Source organism: Molothrus aeneus, chromosome 6, assembly GCF_037042795.1.
Source record: "Molothrus aeneus isolate 106 chromosome 6, BPBGC_Maene_1.0, whole genome shotgun sequence".
Taxonomy (NCBI): Eukaryota; Metazoa; Chordata; class Aves; order Passeriformes; family Icteridae; genus Molothrus; species Molothrus aeneus.
In genome coordinates this window covers 57,552,680-57,568,395 of record NC_089651.1, presented here as the reverse complement: position 1 = coordinate 57,568,395, position 15,716 = coordinate 57,552,680, and the positions used below count along the sequence as shown (strand labels likewise).

Sequence of the window (15,716 nt, the reverse complement as noted above, 5' to 3'; positions counted from 1 at the left end):
TTAGATCCATATTCTTGGACTGAAATTACAGAAAATTCATAAATTGCTCTGAACATGAAACTTGATTTTTGAGTGAGAACAGCTTACTGAATGCCTTATTTCCTGTTAAAGGTGGTGTCTGAAAGCATAAAACAGCAGTACATGAAAATAAATCTTATATTCCACAACCCCTGGAAGTCATTACAATAGTCTTTACCTCATAGTTTCTAAATTATTTTTTTAGTGTCAAACTTACACAGCATTTGCTTATTTATCAGCCAAATATCCCTGAATGTTTATAAAAGTGCTTTACATTTACATATCAGTAAAATTATCAGTAAAAGAGAAGGTGGTGCTCCAGATGTTATGTTACTTTAGATATTAAAATAATTTTTCTACTGGAAGACCACTTTGCAGGACAAGGCAGATGTGTAGAAATGCTGTCTATGTTATTTCTGATCAGAAAAATGACATTTCCATACAGCTGTTATTTCTGTGGGAGAAAGAAAACTAAGGCATCTGTGTCTTCCTCACCGTAGAAGCAGCAAAGAGTGTGAATTTCACTTGTAAACTTTAAAGTTGTTCACTCAACAAATTCAAAAGTTTATTTATTCAGGTATCATTGTATTTCCTACAAGGAATTTCCTACAAGGTTGGTGACACAAAATATTTATTATAATATTTGTTTAACCTAATGGAGTGTGGCACATCAGCTTTTACAAGCAGTATTTTAAGTGAAGTGGTTTTCTGCCAAAAACATCATTAAAAACCTAAGTGGAACAGAAAAGATATCAGGGCTCTAAATAAACATTTACCTTCTGGTTAGGATACTCTTGTGAGATTCAAAGTCCAATCCCTGCCCTGCTTATTCAAGAGGGGTTTTTGCTGTTAGTACCTTTGGGCTTGGCTCTGAGCCTGAACTCTGTTTCACTCCATGCAATCCAAGGAGGGAACAAAAAGGCAGCCTCACCTGCAAGGACTCCCAGCACAATGCACAGTGTCACCATATTGTCACTTTGCTGACATCTGCACAGCTTTGAAGGGATTACAGCTCCCAGCTGCTGCTGCTTCTGGAGCTTCCTGGGCTCCAGCTCAGCTGCTCACGTGTGGCAGGGATACCTGCAGTACCTGGTGTTTGCTCTCAAGCAGCCCCTGCTACACTGACCAGAGAATCTCTCTCCACTCAGCTTTCAGGCTAGAAATGGGTGTAATACATAATGGATGGGGTGTAAAGGGCAAACCAAAATGACACTGGGCAGTGAGAGGTGTACCAGTGTCAGCAACCCATCAACACAACTGCTACTGACGTTATAGGCATAACCAGGGACCATTTCTAGGTGGAATTTGACAGGCACCAATGAAAAAATCCCAGTGTGTATAAGCAGCTCATGGTCTTAGGCCTCAGAAAAGTATCCCAAATGCTGAGAGGGTGCCTCTTCTGAAGCAGCTTTCTCTGCTTTGTTATTAATCAGCCTATCCAATTTGTGTCAGTGAACATCCAGCAAGACCTAGGATTGTGGTTTCTCCCACTTCAACTGCAGCCTTGACTTCTACCCTGTAACATCTTAGGCATGGACAACAGAATTCATCAGGAAAGGTCTTTGGTTATGGAATAACTGAGCAAACAAAATCAAACTTTTATGTTTCTAAATAATCTCAGAATAATTATCAGCAGTGTAAAATAAAAGGTAGAGAATCAAACTTGCCTCTACCTTAGGTTTTTCAGATTGACAGGTATGCAGGAGATTTAAAAAACTGTCTCACTTCTTAGCAGCTAGACCTCTGTAGGATTTCACTAAAACTTCCTGATTCACTTCCAGTTTAAAAAAATCAAATTTTCACAAATCTCTAGGCCTAAAATTAGTCCTGAGTCATTTAGAAGATTGGCATAAAAGAAACAGTGGCATAGATAATCAAGCTTTTGGTCATTAAGGGGTTTGCAGGGCAGCAGAGGGGAAGGGACTCTGCTCCCCTTGGGATTTTGGAAGAGGAAAAGGAAAAAGGAAAAAGGGAAAAGGAAAAAGGGAAAAGGAAAAAGGAAAAGAAGGGAAAGGGGAAAGGGAATGAAATGTTAAGTATTACAATTGCATCATTGTTCCACTTCAGATATTAAGAAATACCTACAAAACTTTAATAACATTAATAAAAATGTTTATTTCAAATATTTTATTAATCAGCTGTTATACATAGAATACTCAAGAACATTGTCTTTAATTCAAATTCAGCTTTAACTGCTACAACAGTCATCCATACTAACACAAGTAATTTAGTTTATATCAGAAGCTGAATGCTCTCAGAGACATTGACTTAACACTGACATTGACTTAAACAAAAATATCTACCCTAAAATGATATTTCTGTTTGTGGGTGCCAATTTAGTAAGAGCATATAATAACAGTTCATGAACAAACACATTTCAAAGATAAGTAAGGAAATCTCAAAATGTGTGGTTGATGAACACACATTGCAGCAATTGCAATTATGTATTCTTACAAGAAATGGAAGGAGAAGAAATGCTTTGTACTTTATCTCAAGAAACTGGAAACATTTGTCAAGGCTAAGTAGGAAAATAATTTAAAGGAAGTCAAAGGTATTCAAAAGAATGTAAATGGCTTTGTATTTTGTGTGGAAGAATGAAAACCTTTCAGAGGAGGAGACTGTGGTGATCTCTGATCCTGTCCAAATGCAAATGAAAAACCAACATCGTCTTTTCCATCTCCAAATGCATGAGAAGTTGATTCCGAGGGGAAGGGAAAGGTAAATGCATCCTCATTTTCTGGTTTCCCAAAGAAGCTACCTATATGGAATACATATAATATCTGTTATTAGATTAAATCTGAGCCAATACTGCATTCAGCACATGTTTCTTTATTAACATATTGTGCCAAATATCCCACTGAGAATCACCCTACAGTTGTGTGTTTATTGCTGCACCAGAGATGATATTTCCAGGGGGTTGTTATTAGAATTCAAATTGGATAAAGTGTGGAGCACTCGAAGGTTTAGAACAACAAAACACTTCTGCATGATACATTTTGCAACTGATAGAATCTGCAAAAGTGTTTATTTAGAGAAAACTGTGATGACTCATTGAAATACTTGGACTTTATCCTCTCCCTTGCAAGTCCTCTCATTTTGCTTCAAACACACCTAACACTATCCCTATTTCTTTCTTTCTCATACCTCTTCTTTTCCATGGTACATCAGGCATTTGGAGCCCAACATGCAAGGGAAGATTTAAGCTAAAGGTTTAGTTAAAACACAAATGAGCACAAAAAACCACAGAGCTACACTATCACAGCTGAACATCCTTTCAGACAACCAAAGGAGCTCTGTTAAGCTGGATCATGAGCCTGTCAGTCATGGGAGCACAAGCAGAAGAGAGCTGATATACACAAGTACATCTGAGCTTCAGACTTACTAATATCTTCATGTGAGGACAGAGAGTTCAGGTTTCCCAGAGAATAATTTTCCTCTGTCTGAAATGTAAACAGATTTTTTATTTAACAAATGAGAAAGGCAAAAGTAAAATTTAATGCTGATATGTTTGCTTTTAGTGAGAAAAACACTCTCAGTGAATGTTAGCAGCTTTACAAAATCTGGATTTAAAGGTATTTATCAGTCCCTAAAGTTGCAAGGTAAGTTCTTTGATCAGATGGGTTTTATGATATTTGCATGCAGCTGCAAACACTCTTCCTCCATTCTTCTAGGAAAAAACCAGACTGATAACAGTCTAAAAGCTGACCTGACTTAATGGTGAGTTTTTAAACCAAAAGTATTCAAAACTATTCAAATTGTGACATTTTATAAAATCTCCAAGCAACAACACAAATACTTCCTACTGAACAGGGCCTCATATTGCCAGAAAGAGTAGCAGGATAACCACTTGTCAATCTTAAAAAGAGTTCTTAGATTTAAAATAGATACTGAAGTTCTTCAAAACTCCCATGTAACTCTAAAGAATCCCAGATCTGCCACAGCTGGTAAATTCTTGGTTTCTGCTGCTGAGCAGGCACAACATAATGTGGGTTCTGACAGCACTGGGTGACTTAAAACCCACCTCATTCCTAAACAGTTCACAAACCACACACCAGTGTGCTCTCTCCTACACACAGGTCATGCTAAGCCCTGTCCTATGCATCTATCCTGGATCCCCAGTTGTCTACCTAATAGCCCAGGAGAGGAAAAATTACTCTACAGCACTGCAAAGAAAATGGAAGACCTGGATTCCATTCCCTGCTCCATTTAGTTGCCTGCCTAGCTCCTGTATTTGAGTATAGCTAATCCATATTTGCTGTTCAGTAACTCTAATAGACTGTCCTTTCTTCCCTTCTCACTGTTCTTCGCTTCATCAAGACAAAACCACACAGGAGAAACATGTGAGTTGTGAATTCTGCTAGAGGACTTGAATTTTGCACTGTAACACTGGACCAGAAGCATTTTGGTGAATTGAGTCACTGTATATTTGTGCATGATGAGAGAGATTCATAACCTAGACATTAAAAAAATGCTTGCTGCAAAGATAGCCAGTCTGAAAAATCTTATTCAGTGTCAATGCTGTTTTGTTCACATATTTTGCTTTGTGGAAATGTAATGTTCACAATTAATCATTTTTTTACCTCATCAGATGAATTTTGTGCTCCAAACAGAGAAGAATCAAATAAATTAAAGCCAGGTGACTTCTGGGAGAAGTTCAGGTGAGAAAAGAAAGCAGGAGATTTTGGTGTTCCTTCTTCACAACCTAAACTTTGAATGCTGTAAATACAGAAATGTAGAAACTGTATTAATAGCTCTTTAAGTGCTGTAGATGGCTTTTTTCCTTCTACTTTTTCCTTTTCCTGTTTTTTCACTATTTTACATCCCCATAGCTTCCATCAATAATTGCTTTTTGCATCACAGAACAGGTAGCACAATTCTTTAAAGTAAAGGGAGGTGGTGTTCTTACCAACTCCATGCCCTCTTAACAAAAAAACCAAAAAGCCTGTTAAAGATAGAAATCAGAGTGACAAATATTACTGCAGAAAAACACAATGTGTATCATATATTTCTAAGCAAAATACTGATCTTTCAAAACAGCTTCAACTGGAAATGATACTGTAGGAAGAAAACGTAATAAATATCAAGCATAGCTTAGGAAAAAATTCTAAATATTTTCAGAAGAGATTTCCAGAAAATTATTTTACTAGTGTCTTTCAAAAACAGCAGAAATGCTTATATAATAAGTGTGAGTACAAGTTTTTGCTCAGAATTAAAATAAAAGTTGAAATCATACGAGTCAAATAGAGGTGTTTTTAAGAAGTGTGGTTTTTTCCCCTTCCAGTCAGGTGTTTTAGGTGCTCTTAAGAAAGGTTCTGCACTTTCTTCTTCTATGTCAGGATTATCTTCAATTGGCTTAAAACCTGTGTGCACATCCTATTAAAAAGAAATATACAATGATGTTTATAACATACAACATTTCCCAAAATATCATTATTCCTTTTAACTGTAAATATTTTCTCAGTGGAGCCAGCACTGAGGCTCTTTATTTTATAGTTCTGTGCAAGAAGTGAGTTTTAAATGCTGACTTTTTTCCAAAAAATTTCATCAGCTCACATTAATGAAAGTGTTATGCACCAATTGACACTTTACCAATCTCTGAGACTTGCCTCTTGCCAACTGAATCAAGTATGTCAAAATAATTTGACTATTCTAAATAAACTTCTTACTTATGGCATAAGAAATGCTTTTCTTACTTGAGGTACATACGAACAGTCCATGTGCTCATCTGCTGCTTCATCAACATGTTTGGCCTCCTGGCTTGCTGCACAAAAAAGACAGCACTGCCTGGATTATAACAGCATTTTAAACAAACACAGAAAAATGACATTGTGGGAAAGAATCCTAGAGAAAAGTTCACTAGCTTGGCATTGCTATTGGTAAGGAAGTGTTCTGACTGTGGTTTTCTCAACAACTCATTTTGTGGCTCTGTCCATAACAATTACCTCTTGTTCTGCCACTCGTTGCTGTCAAAGCATTACTCAGGCTGCTGCTTGTGGTTTGGTGTGTTCTTCAAACCTGCCCATTGTTCCTGAGAGTGCTGTGCTTGTCTACTCCAGCTATTACCCTCTGAGAGGGCTAATAGTCAATAGAAACAGGTGGGAACAATATAAAAAGCACATCCATGTGACAGTGATGAAGTGTAGTTTAAAGAACTGGGCAAGAGTCAGGAGGAGAAATGAGAAGAAACATTCTCAGACTTTCTGCTATCAGAGTTTCTGCTCTAAGCTTCAGACTGTGCTATGTCTCAAGCACTGTGGGTTAAGGTCCTGTATTCTCTTTGTAAAAAAATCTAGGCTATAATCTCTTACATGCATCTAAATTAGAAGTTCAATTAGAAAAATAAATATTTAAACTGAAGCTCAGTTCCTTGTGATTTCAAAAACTACAGGTGTATTTGTAACTACCCTGGCTTTTTTCTGTAAGCATTCTGCATGTTTTTCTCCAGTTAGTTTTCATCTTTAATAATCTTGATCTGATTCTTCAAGATGCCTAAATTACTGGGTTTATTATATTTATGTTCTTTGCATTTTCTCATGCCTTCTGGCTAGATGTTAAGACTGGATTTCATTTTACCCAAATAATTTGAGACTCAGGTGTGAAGAGCTGTTGGACAGATCCTTTCCCTCACAATGGTCAGTACAGACTAAATCCCACATTACTGAGCAGTTAAGTCTCTATTTAAATTAGGACTCTGCCTGTCTGCTCTACTCAAATTTTGAGCTAAACAATCAAGGTGGAAAGAAATGCAAATGGTGGCCCTCTCAATGCCAGAGTTAAAATTTGGTGCCTAGAATTTCCTAGTTTATAACTATATGGTTCAACCTTATAAAAAAAATTATAGTAGTACTTTACCCATTACTGCATTTCCACTCTCAAACTGTTGATAGGGAGTCAACGGCTTTGGAAGATCTGACAGTCTAAAAGACAAAGTTTAATGTTTGCCTAAATGTGAATTATTTTCATAAACCCCAGCCTCAAGAATGAAAGCTATTTTGTTAAAGAAAAGTTACCTGAATTTCACTTGTTTTTTTAGGCTTACTGTTGATGGAACTCGGGCAATTTGTGGGCGATTAGTCCCTGCAGTGCCAATAACCATTGTCTAAAAAACAGAAAAAACTCACATGAGGCAGCAAGTGAAATTGTCACTTCAACAGTATCACTCTGATTTCTCCTTAGACTGTGGAAATCCCTTCTTTCAACCAGAAATTAAGGATCAGAAAATGTAAAAACTTTGTTTTACCTACATTTTGATAGCATGATACCCTGTATTCTGTAATTTTCTAATACTTAGTCACAGCTCTACTAACTAGATGTGATTAATTAATTTTTCTGTAACACCAGTAGTGCTGTGCCATTTACAAACTTCATGCAGTTTGCTGCTGCTGCAGCAGCCTGGTTGCTTGTGCTCGAGAACACAGGGCTGGAGCCAGAAATCACTCTGATTTCTCCTTAGACAGTGGAAATCCCTTCTTTTAAGCAGAAAGGGTTTCTTTTAAACAGAAAGGGCTAGGGCCAGGCCTGGCTCTGCCTCTGGAGGCCAACTGAGCATCCACATCAGTGGCAGCTAGCACAGGTCTCATGTGGGATTGAAAAACTGCAGAAAATATGGAAATACTCCCAACCTCACAGAATTTCATCAGAGCAGAAGCCATCACTCTTCTATGTAGCATGTATTTGTGCCTTAAGGGCAGGGTGAGGAATCTATGCCTCAGCATCAAATAACACATTATTTTACAGGGATTGTCTAGTTCTTGTTTCTTTTTAATTAACAAAATGTATCAACTGATTTCTATTCAGGGTAGGGGACAAAAGAGCTGGTTCTGCAGAATCTGCCTGCCTTTCAACTCCTGTAGTGTATAGCACACCTTTTCTGAAGCATAGCAACCCTCTTTCTTCCAATCTTTTTATTTTTCCTCAAATTCCATCTTCTTTTCCTTGTTGCCATCACCCTTTCTTAAAGTTCTCTTAACCTTGACTTACTGCTTCCTACAATTGTCTAAGTGCAATTCTAGGTCCCAGACTCCTAGCCTCATCTCTAGATTACCCTGGCAACAGCCCTTCCATCATCCTCATCATCTCCAACTCCCTAAGCCAGTCACAAATCAGAATTGCTTGAAATTTCTTCTGGTCTTGCCCCACTCAATCCTGTCACTGTCCTTCCACTTGGTTTGTGTTATGAAGGCTTTGTCTTCCACATAGACTTCATTCTAAACCATTTAGTGATTACTCATCTCATTCTTCAGTTCCCTTGAAATTCATAACTGGTTATGCTAACTTTTTTTACCTGATTTTTTGTTGTTCATTAAATTTTGATTTTAAATTTATCCAGTGAGATGTCCCTTAGAAAGATGGTTTAGAGATAGAAACTTCCCCAAGCTTCTGCACAGCAAACACAGTTACAAACTCTTCTACCCCTTATGGCCTTACCTCCTCTGATTTCTCCATTTAATATTTTAACAATCTATTGCTCCTATGAATGGTCTTGCACTCCATGAGACTATTGGTAGTTTTCACAACTTTGCAAGTTGTACCTCCAGCTTTCTTCTGGATTAGTTTATTGTGCTTGAATCATAAAGCTGCAATTCATTGCACCATTTCAAAAAGGTCATAGTAACTATATTCTTATGTGTGAGAGATAGAAAATGGACTTGTGGGCTCCTGCAGTGCACCAAGGACTGTGGCACATGGTTTTATTCCTCTCAGCCCAGATTTCTGTTTCTGGTCAAACCTCAGAATGGAGCTGTTACCTGTGGGCTGTCCTGTACACTCAGTCCTTTATGAAACCCTTCATTATGGGGTAGATGGCTCATGATTCATCAGTAACAAAAGGTTTTGATCCTCCTTTGAAGTTCCAAATATTTCCTACATACAGAATCTACAGAGGTTATTTTCAATGCTAAAAACTGTTATACAGAACGAGTTGGTAAGATGGTCCACCTCGATTTGGCATTTGAATGCACTTTGTAAGAACACAGATAGTTTCAGAATGAAAATAAAGATTTTTGCTGTCATTACCAAGCAATTGCAGATTACCATGATTAGTAATTTACAGTGCTAACAGGTTTTATGTAAGATATAATACCATGAGGTATATTTGAAGTGTTTTAAATTTAAACAACCACATAAAACAGATTATGTAAGTTCATATTTTTACCAGTGGGAGTGCAACACACCTGTGATAAATTTTCTTCAAGGTTGGAGGAACTGCTGGTGGCCACTGAAAGTTCCACTGATTTCTCTTTTTCTTCTTTCCCTAAATTTACAAATATTACATAATATTGTCAATAAGATTAAGTATCCAAAGTATGGCATTGTTAAACAGAACTCGGGAATAAACTTTATGCATTTTCCTTTTAATAGAGAGCAAAAAGAAACTTATCACAAAGTATGAAAGTACCAAACAAATGACAGCTGTTTAATATTTACTGTACTAATGCAAACAGTGTTAAAGGTATTTTAGATTTGAGATTAAATTCTTTTCAGATGTTTCTGACACCACACATTGGGTGTACCTGTTGTGTTATTTTACTCATTGCACAGACAAAGGAGAAATCAGACACACAAGATTTCCAGAACATAAATAAAGGTAAGCACCCAACTTCCACTGAAAGCCTGGCTTCAACTATAAATAGTTGAGCAGCTCACTAGGTTTGTTATCATCACTTACTCATACTTTTGCACAAAAATAACCCAAAATGCTCACTGAAGTCATTAAACACACTGCACCTGTTTCTGGTCTTTGCTTTGAGAATCTAAAACTCTGTACAGACTGGACAAATTTCCGAGGAATGCACGGGACATGCAATGTTTTATACAGCTGATGTTTCCCCTTTGGCAAACATGGGTGTTCACGCTCTTCAAACACCCTAAGCAAATTTAAATTACAAAGAAAAATTACTCATTGCAAAAGAAAAGAAATCATAAAATACAGCTGCTTCAAATAAGTGAAATGTTCAAGGGCATTGGATGTTGTCAAGGAAGTTCTACCACTTCAGCACCAGTAGTTTACAAAAATGAGGTTTTCTTTAAATAATATCAGAGAGAAAATATCTCTGAAAAAGAGGCCATAAAGGAGTAATAAGCCAATCATAAGAACATTGTTGGCTTAAATTTTGTCAGTATCAAAGAAAAGAATTAATATTGTGGAGTTTTGCACTTTAATCAAAGTACCTCATTATTATAGTTCTGAAATCACATTTTCACATTTAAAACCACTTTTTCTCTCTCTGAGATTGTCTGGAATACTCACACTACACATACACAAAAGAGAAAACTGCAGCAAGTGTTTTCACTTGTGGGGTAATTATCTGTGTAGGGTAAATAGCCCTTTACAGTGCAGAAAGACAAAGGTTAGCAGAACAATGAAGAGTAAAGTGGCTGTTTGGCACAGGAACATTTACTATTTTTTAGAATAATGAGTTCTATTTTATTTTCTCTCTGGCATTCCCGCTTAGTGCCTCTGTGCTTCTAGCTACAACATCTGGTTTGTAGTTGACTGAACAATGCTGTTCAGAACAAATGAAGAACTGAGTCAGTCTTTTTGTTCTTCTTGAAATTCTCCATAAACAAAAATAAGATAAAATGTAGGATACGCTTTATAAAATAGTGTGGAGTAAAATTAGCAACACTAATTTAAAAATACAACTGAGAAACCTGGCTAAATATAAGGACCTAATGCATTAAACTCATATACATAGATGTGAGCTGTGTGAACTGTGCTCTCATAAAACCCTGAAAGCACCTCAGCCAAGCATCTCTGATGAAAGGACTATTTTCTCTTGCAATCACATTCATACCTGGTGCTGTGCTGGACTGAGACTGAACAAACTGCACAAAACATCTACCACCTAAAAAACTAAAATCCAAAGTAAATCTTTCAGTTACATTAGCTCTAGATAAACCTGTGTCAAGAATGAATGCTACAGAAAACACGACCTGTGTGGCTGGTCTATCTGTAAATTCAGATGCAGGGAGTCAAAAGCATGGAGAAATCAGAGCAAAACACAGAACTCTGGCTGAGTTCTGTTTCACTTTGTTCCAAATGGCTCATTTTACCACAATCATCATTCAAATATCAGTTGAGCAAGGCTACTGTGGCTGAGGCCATCAGTTAAATTGACATTAATAATGGGGGGTTGTGGCTGGGGGTCCTTTTTTTTTGGTTGGTTTGGGTTTTTTTCCAGAACTTAGGGTGTCAAACTCTGTTTTTAAAAATTCCTGGAGTCAGTTTCCTTGTGCTTCTGTAAAGCCTAGCAGACAACTCTATAGCTCTAAAGACTTACTCTCCATTAAATAAAAAATCCTCTTACAGTGCATATCTCTACAGAATAACATTTCAAAGGCAGAGCTACAAACTGAACTCAGAAGTTCTTAAGATATTCATTCTTTAAGTATCAAAGCCTTCCAAAAGAGCCTGCAGTTAAACTGTATGCAAATGCACTACACCTGCTCTCTTCCCTCTGCATAAGCACTAATAAAATATAAACCATGCACATCTTCTGACACTAATTAATACAACCAGAAGAAAAACAAAACTGCATCATGAAGCTCAAAACAATCCAAATTGCAGCAACAAGAATAATAACTTTTCTTCTTTTTCTACTTCATTATTATTACACTTCTGAGTAGATAAAAACTCTTTATCTTGATCCATACTGCACGTGTTTTTTAAAGTGCAAAGAGAAAAATAGATATTCTTAAGCCAAAAAAGAATTGCCATTTCCTTAGTAGTATTTTCTTATTTGTAGCATAAAGAAACCCAAGGATTAATATTAATTTCCACTACAGGAATCAAGTGTATCTCATTATACATATGAAGAATCACACCTGCTTCTGTGGTATTTACAGTTACTGAAACCACATTCAGTATTCTCATCAGGAGCATTCTTTTGAGTTGGCTCTTCATCTATGTTTACATTAGAAACCCAAAAACAACTTCATAAGTACTTTTCTAAGATTTCTATTAGCTGGTTTTTTCCTTGCTCAGTAGAAGTCAATCACTTCTGATGCAAAGATGCTGCAAGAACTGCAATAATCCACCATGGAATCTCCTTTAAGTGAAGATGTAGCCAAAAGCTCTCACTTGGAAAGTAAGAGATGGAGTTAATACACGACCAAAATGGAAAGAAAAAGAAATAAAGAATTACAGAGTCATGGAATTAAATGTCTCCCAACCATTTTACAAAAGCAGAGAGATTGAATACTGTATCTGCCATAGCACAGTTCAACTACCAGCCTTTCTAAGTAATAAATGGAATATCTAATTGAGAAATCAAGACCAGAACTTCAAAAAGAACTGAGTCCTGTTTGTTGATTGATGAGAGCTCTTGCTTTGGAAATTAAACTCTGGTGCTTGTCAGTGTAACTGCTGAGCTGTGAATCAGTGACAAGAGCTGGTAAGAGCAGAGGAGTCTGTGTTTTACACTCCTAACCAGCACCTGGCCAGACCTAAGTGATTCAAACAACAGTGTTCCAGGTTTTTAAAGGAACTGTTCCCCCTGTCATCCTGCTGCCCAGGGCAGAACATGTGTATCAGCCCCTATTAATGGGCTTGCAAGTTGGCTTCTTGTCTTGAAGCCTTCTAAAGGTTTTCATGGGTATCAATCTGTACAATCTGTTCTGCCCAGTGCTTTCATTGCTCTCTTTAGTTCTTTCCCTTGCTGCTGCTGGTTTCACGCTGGTCTGGACCACTTCATGGAGATTCACAGCACAATTCCTTTTTATTTCTTCTTCTTTTGTGGCAGAAGATGAAGATATCTCCTTTCTTCACAAATATCTTTTTGCTCAGTAGTAACTTTGTAGTGGCTGCAGGACAGCTTGAAAGAAACTCCTGCCTTTGGCACCCACATTCTGCTGTTTATTTTTGTACATTGCTTTGAGTCTGCAAAGGTTTTATTCCCTATGGCTCATTTTCTCTATACACAGTTTCTGTCTGGGTTTTTTTCTTCAGAGTTCTTTTGTGACAGTGTTCACAGGGGTCTTAGGATGAGGGAAGAGATTGGGATCTGACTCTATGTTTCAGAAGGCTTGATTTATTATTTTATGATATATATTATATTAAAACTATACTAAAAGAACAGAAGAAAGGATTTCATCAGAAGGCTGGCTAAGAATAGAAAAGGAAGGAATGAATAACAAAGGCTTGTGTGTCAGAGAGAGAGTCTGAGCCAGCTGGACTGTGATTGGCCATTAATTAGAAACAACCACATGAGACCAATCCCAGATGCACCTGTTGCATTCCACAGTAGCAGATAACCATTGGTTACATTTTGTTCCTGAGGCCTCTCAGCTTCTCAGGAGAAGAAATCCTAGGGAAAGGATTTTTCATAAAATGTGTCTGTGACATTCTTTTTTGGTTTTTTTTTTTACAGCTTCATGTTACACCCGTTTTTAACACCAACAGTTACTTGAGCAGTCACTTCCACGCTTTCTAGTGAAGACTTTTTTTAGTACACCAACGTAAGATAAAAATACTAAGAAGCCAATTTTATGCCATTTTCTACAAGTCTTTATGTTGTGGAACATACACAACTTCAGGTGAAGGTACAAGCATACTCCATGACAGGAAAATAAATGTACAAATGGCAGGTCTGGCAGTGCACCCTATGGATTCTTTACCATGAGGAGCCTCACTGAGGGATTCTTACCCCTCCACACCCAGAGCATGGATCTCTGCCTCTTACAGCAGCACTTTAACTGGTGTTTTTTGTTCTGCAGACTTAACACACATGGGTTTCTTTGAAAATTCAAACAGAGTGTTTTCCTTTTTTTTTTTTTTACTTTTTCTTGAAACCAGGGGGATTTCTTACTTTACCATGTTTCTGTTCTTGCCAATTACAAAATTCTTACATGAGAAGGTAAAATGGGTGCAAAGGCTACACCACACAGAAATGATCATCTCAATGATTCACAGGTCTGTAAGAAGATACTAAAGACTTGAAAGACTTTCCTTGTGGAAAAAATATTACTAAAACTACACTTTTTTATAGATGTGTTCCACTAATTGCCTATTTAAAGCCCAAAAGGATTCTTTTTCAAGCACAGCATAATACAAAATTACTTAGACAAAGTCTTTCAGACATATTTTTCCTTTAAAATGGATTTTGGTCTAAAAGTGCCAGCTCAACAGGAGATGTTTTAACATTCCCAAGGACTCCAGAGAAGTGCAAGATGGTCCTCATGGTGATTTTCAGTCATTGTAATTGAGCTCAAATTAAAGTGAGTCCCAGCTGTAAATGATCACTGACTAATTTACTAAGCCATTAATCCTGTCTATGAAACTTTCACTCATGCTTGTTTTTAAGAGCTAAATTAAGAGTTAAATTTCTTAAGTAGTTCAGAGGTGAAGACAACTGACATGTGGAACCCTGACTCCTTTTCCAAATACATATATTTAGTAGAGTTAATGTTATTTTATCTCTGACTGCACAGTCACTGCAGTTGCATTCAGAACTACTCACACAGATCTCTCAGCGGTAGCTGAGGAGAAAATGCTTCTACAAAATATTTTTATAGCACGTTTCCAGATACATTGAGCTTCCAATAATCAAAAGTTGTCACTATCTTAACCTCCAGAAACATAAAACTTTTAAAATTACATAATTAAATCACATGACCAGGATTAGAGAAGCTTGTCAGTCCTTATTGAACAACAATCTGTGTTTTGTAGCAGTCTTTGTGTAAATTCTGACATAGTATTCTGGATAAAAGCAAGGGGAAAAAATATTTTGAAGTGTACCTTTCTTTAAACAGTTCTGGCTTCTCAAGAATTTTCTGATTTTTTCCTTCAATCTTTTTGGAATTATTTTTATCTTCTTTAGTCTCTTTGAAGCTCTTAAAAGATAAACAACAAATGGCAAAAAAATTGACAAAATTTGAAGTATTTTAGCTACATGCTGCAAAAGTTTTCTAAACTTGATGAATCAATGCTCAGTAGTAGTTTCTGTAGCCAAAAGGTTCTGAAGAAACGAGGAGAACAAGGTTAAAAAGAGGCAATATTTTTTTTTTTGTTGGGTCAACTGTAACAACTGGAATAAACAGAGAAGTTTTGGAGCATGGGTGTAAATGTCAGAACCTGGAGCTCTTTACATGGTCTCCTTCATAGCTATAAACAAATTCACCACATCCCTTCTCTCTGTTTACACAGCACAAACCACATTGGGAACCTCAGTCTGGAACCAGGAGTGTCAAACAGGATGACAGAATATAAACAGAAAACCCACCTGTGCAAAACGTGCTGCTATCAGCACAAGGCAGTGAATGGAGTCCTTGATCATCTGCTCCACACAGATGGGTAAAAGCACCCAGATGCAATTCCCATAAAAAGTTACTAAACCTTTACAAGATTGGGCTACTCAGGCTTAGGAGAGACCTTTTACAGAGGAGTAGGTCCAAAATCTGTACTGATAAAATCCCTTTGATTATTTTGAAGATTCTCCCTTTGGAATCAGCATTTCTCCTAGTCAATCAGCCAGTTCTACTGCTGGGTGTTACATAACCACACATATATTTTGAGGAAAAAAATAAGGAGAGAAAGAATTTCCATCATTCTTACTGTAAAAAATATTTAGTTAAACAAAAACCCTTAAAAACCCAGTAGGAAAAAGAGTGTGCAGCTTTCCCACACTGGGTGACAGCTACACACTCAAACCCTGGGGCTCACTGAGGAGTGGCCCTGATCTATTTTCAAATGTCTTCTC

General features: G+C 37.0%; 1 protein-coding gene across 1 annotated transcript in view; it reads right to left on the bottom strand.

Annotated features, from left to right (window-relative positions):
• Positions 1-2,573: 2,573 nt before the first annotated feature.
• The window catches only part of C6H14orf39 (chromosome 6 C14orf39 homolog), a 34,513-nt gene continuing 21,370 nt past the window's right edge, over positions 2,574-15,716 (bottom strand). The window contains exons 9-18 of the mRNA XM_066552931.1: positions 14,756-14,850; positions 9,745-9,884; positions 9,192-9,271; positions 7,029-7,117; positions 6,871-6,935; positions 5,712-5,779; positions 5,252-5,391; positions 4,599-4,734; positions 3,401-3,458; positions 2,574-2,776 (exon numbers count right to left, since the gene is read on the bottom strand). Of these exons, the coding sequence (XP_066409028.1) occupies positions 2,574-2,776; positions 3,401-3,458; positions 4,599-4,734; positions 5,252-5,391; positions 5,712-5,779; positions 6,871-6,935; positions 7,029-7,117; positions 9,192-9,271; positions 9,745-9,884; positions 14,756-14,850 (1,074 nt within the window). The remainder of the gene's footprint in view (positions 2,777-3,400; positions 3,459-4,598; positions 4,735-5,251; positions 5,392-5,711; positions 5,780-6,870; positions 6,936-7,028; positions 7,118-9,191; positions 9,272-9,744; positions 9,885-14,755; positions 14,851-15,716) is intronic.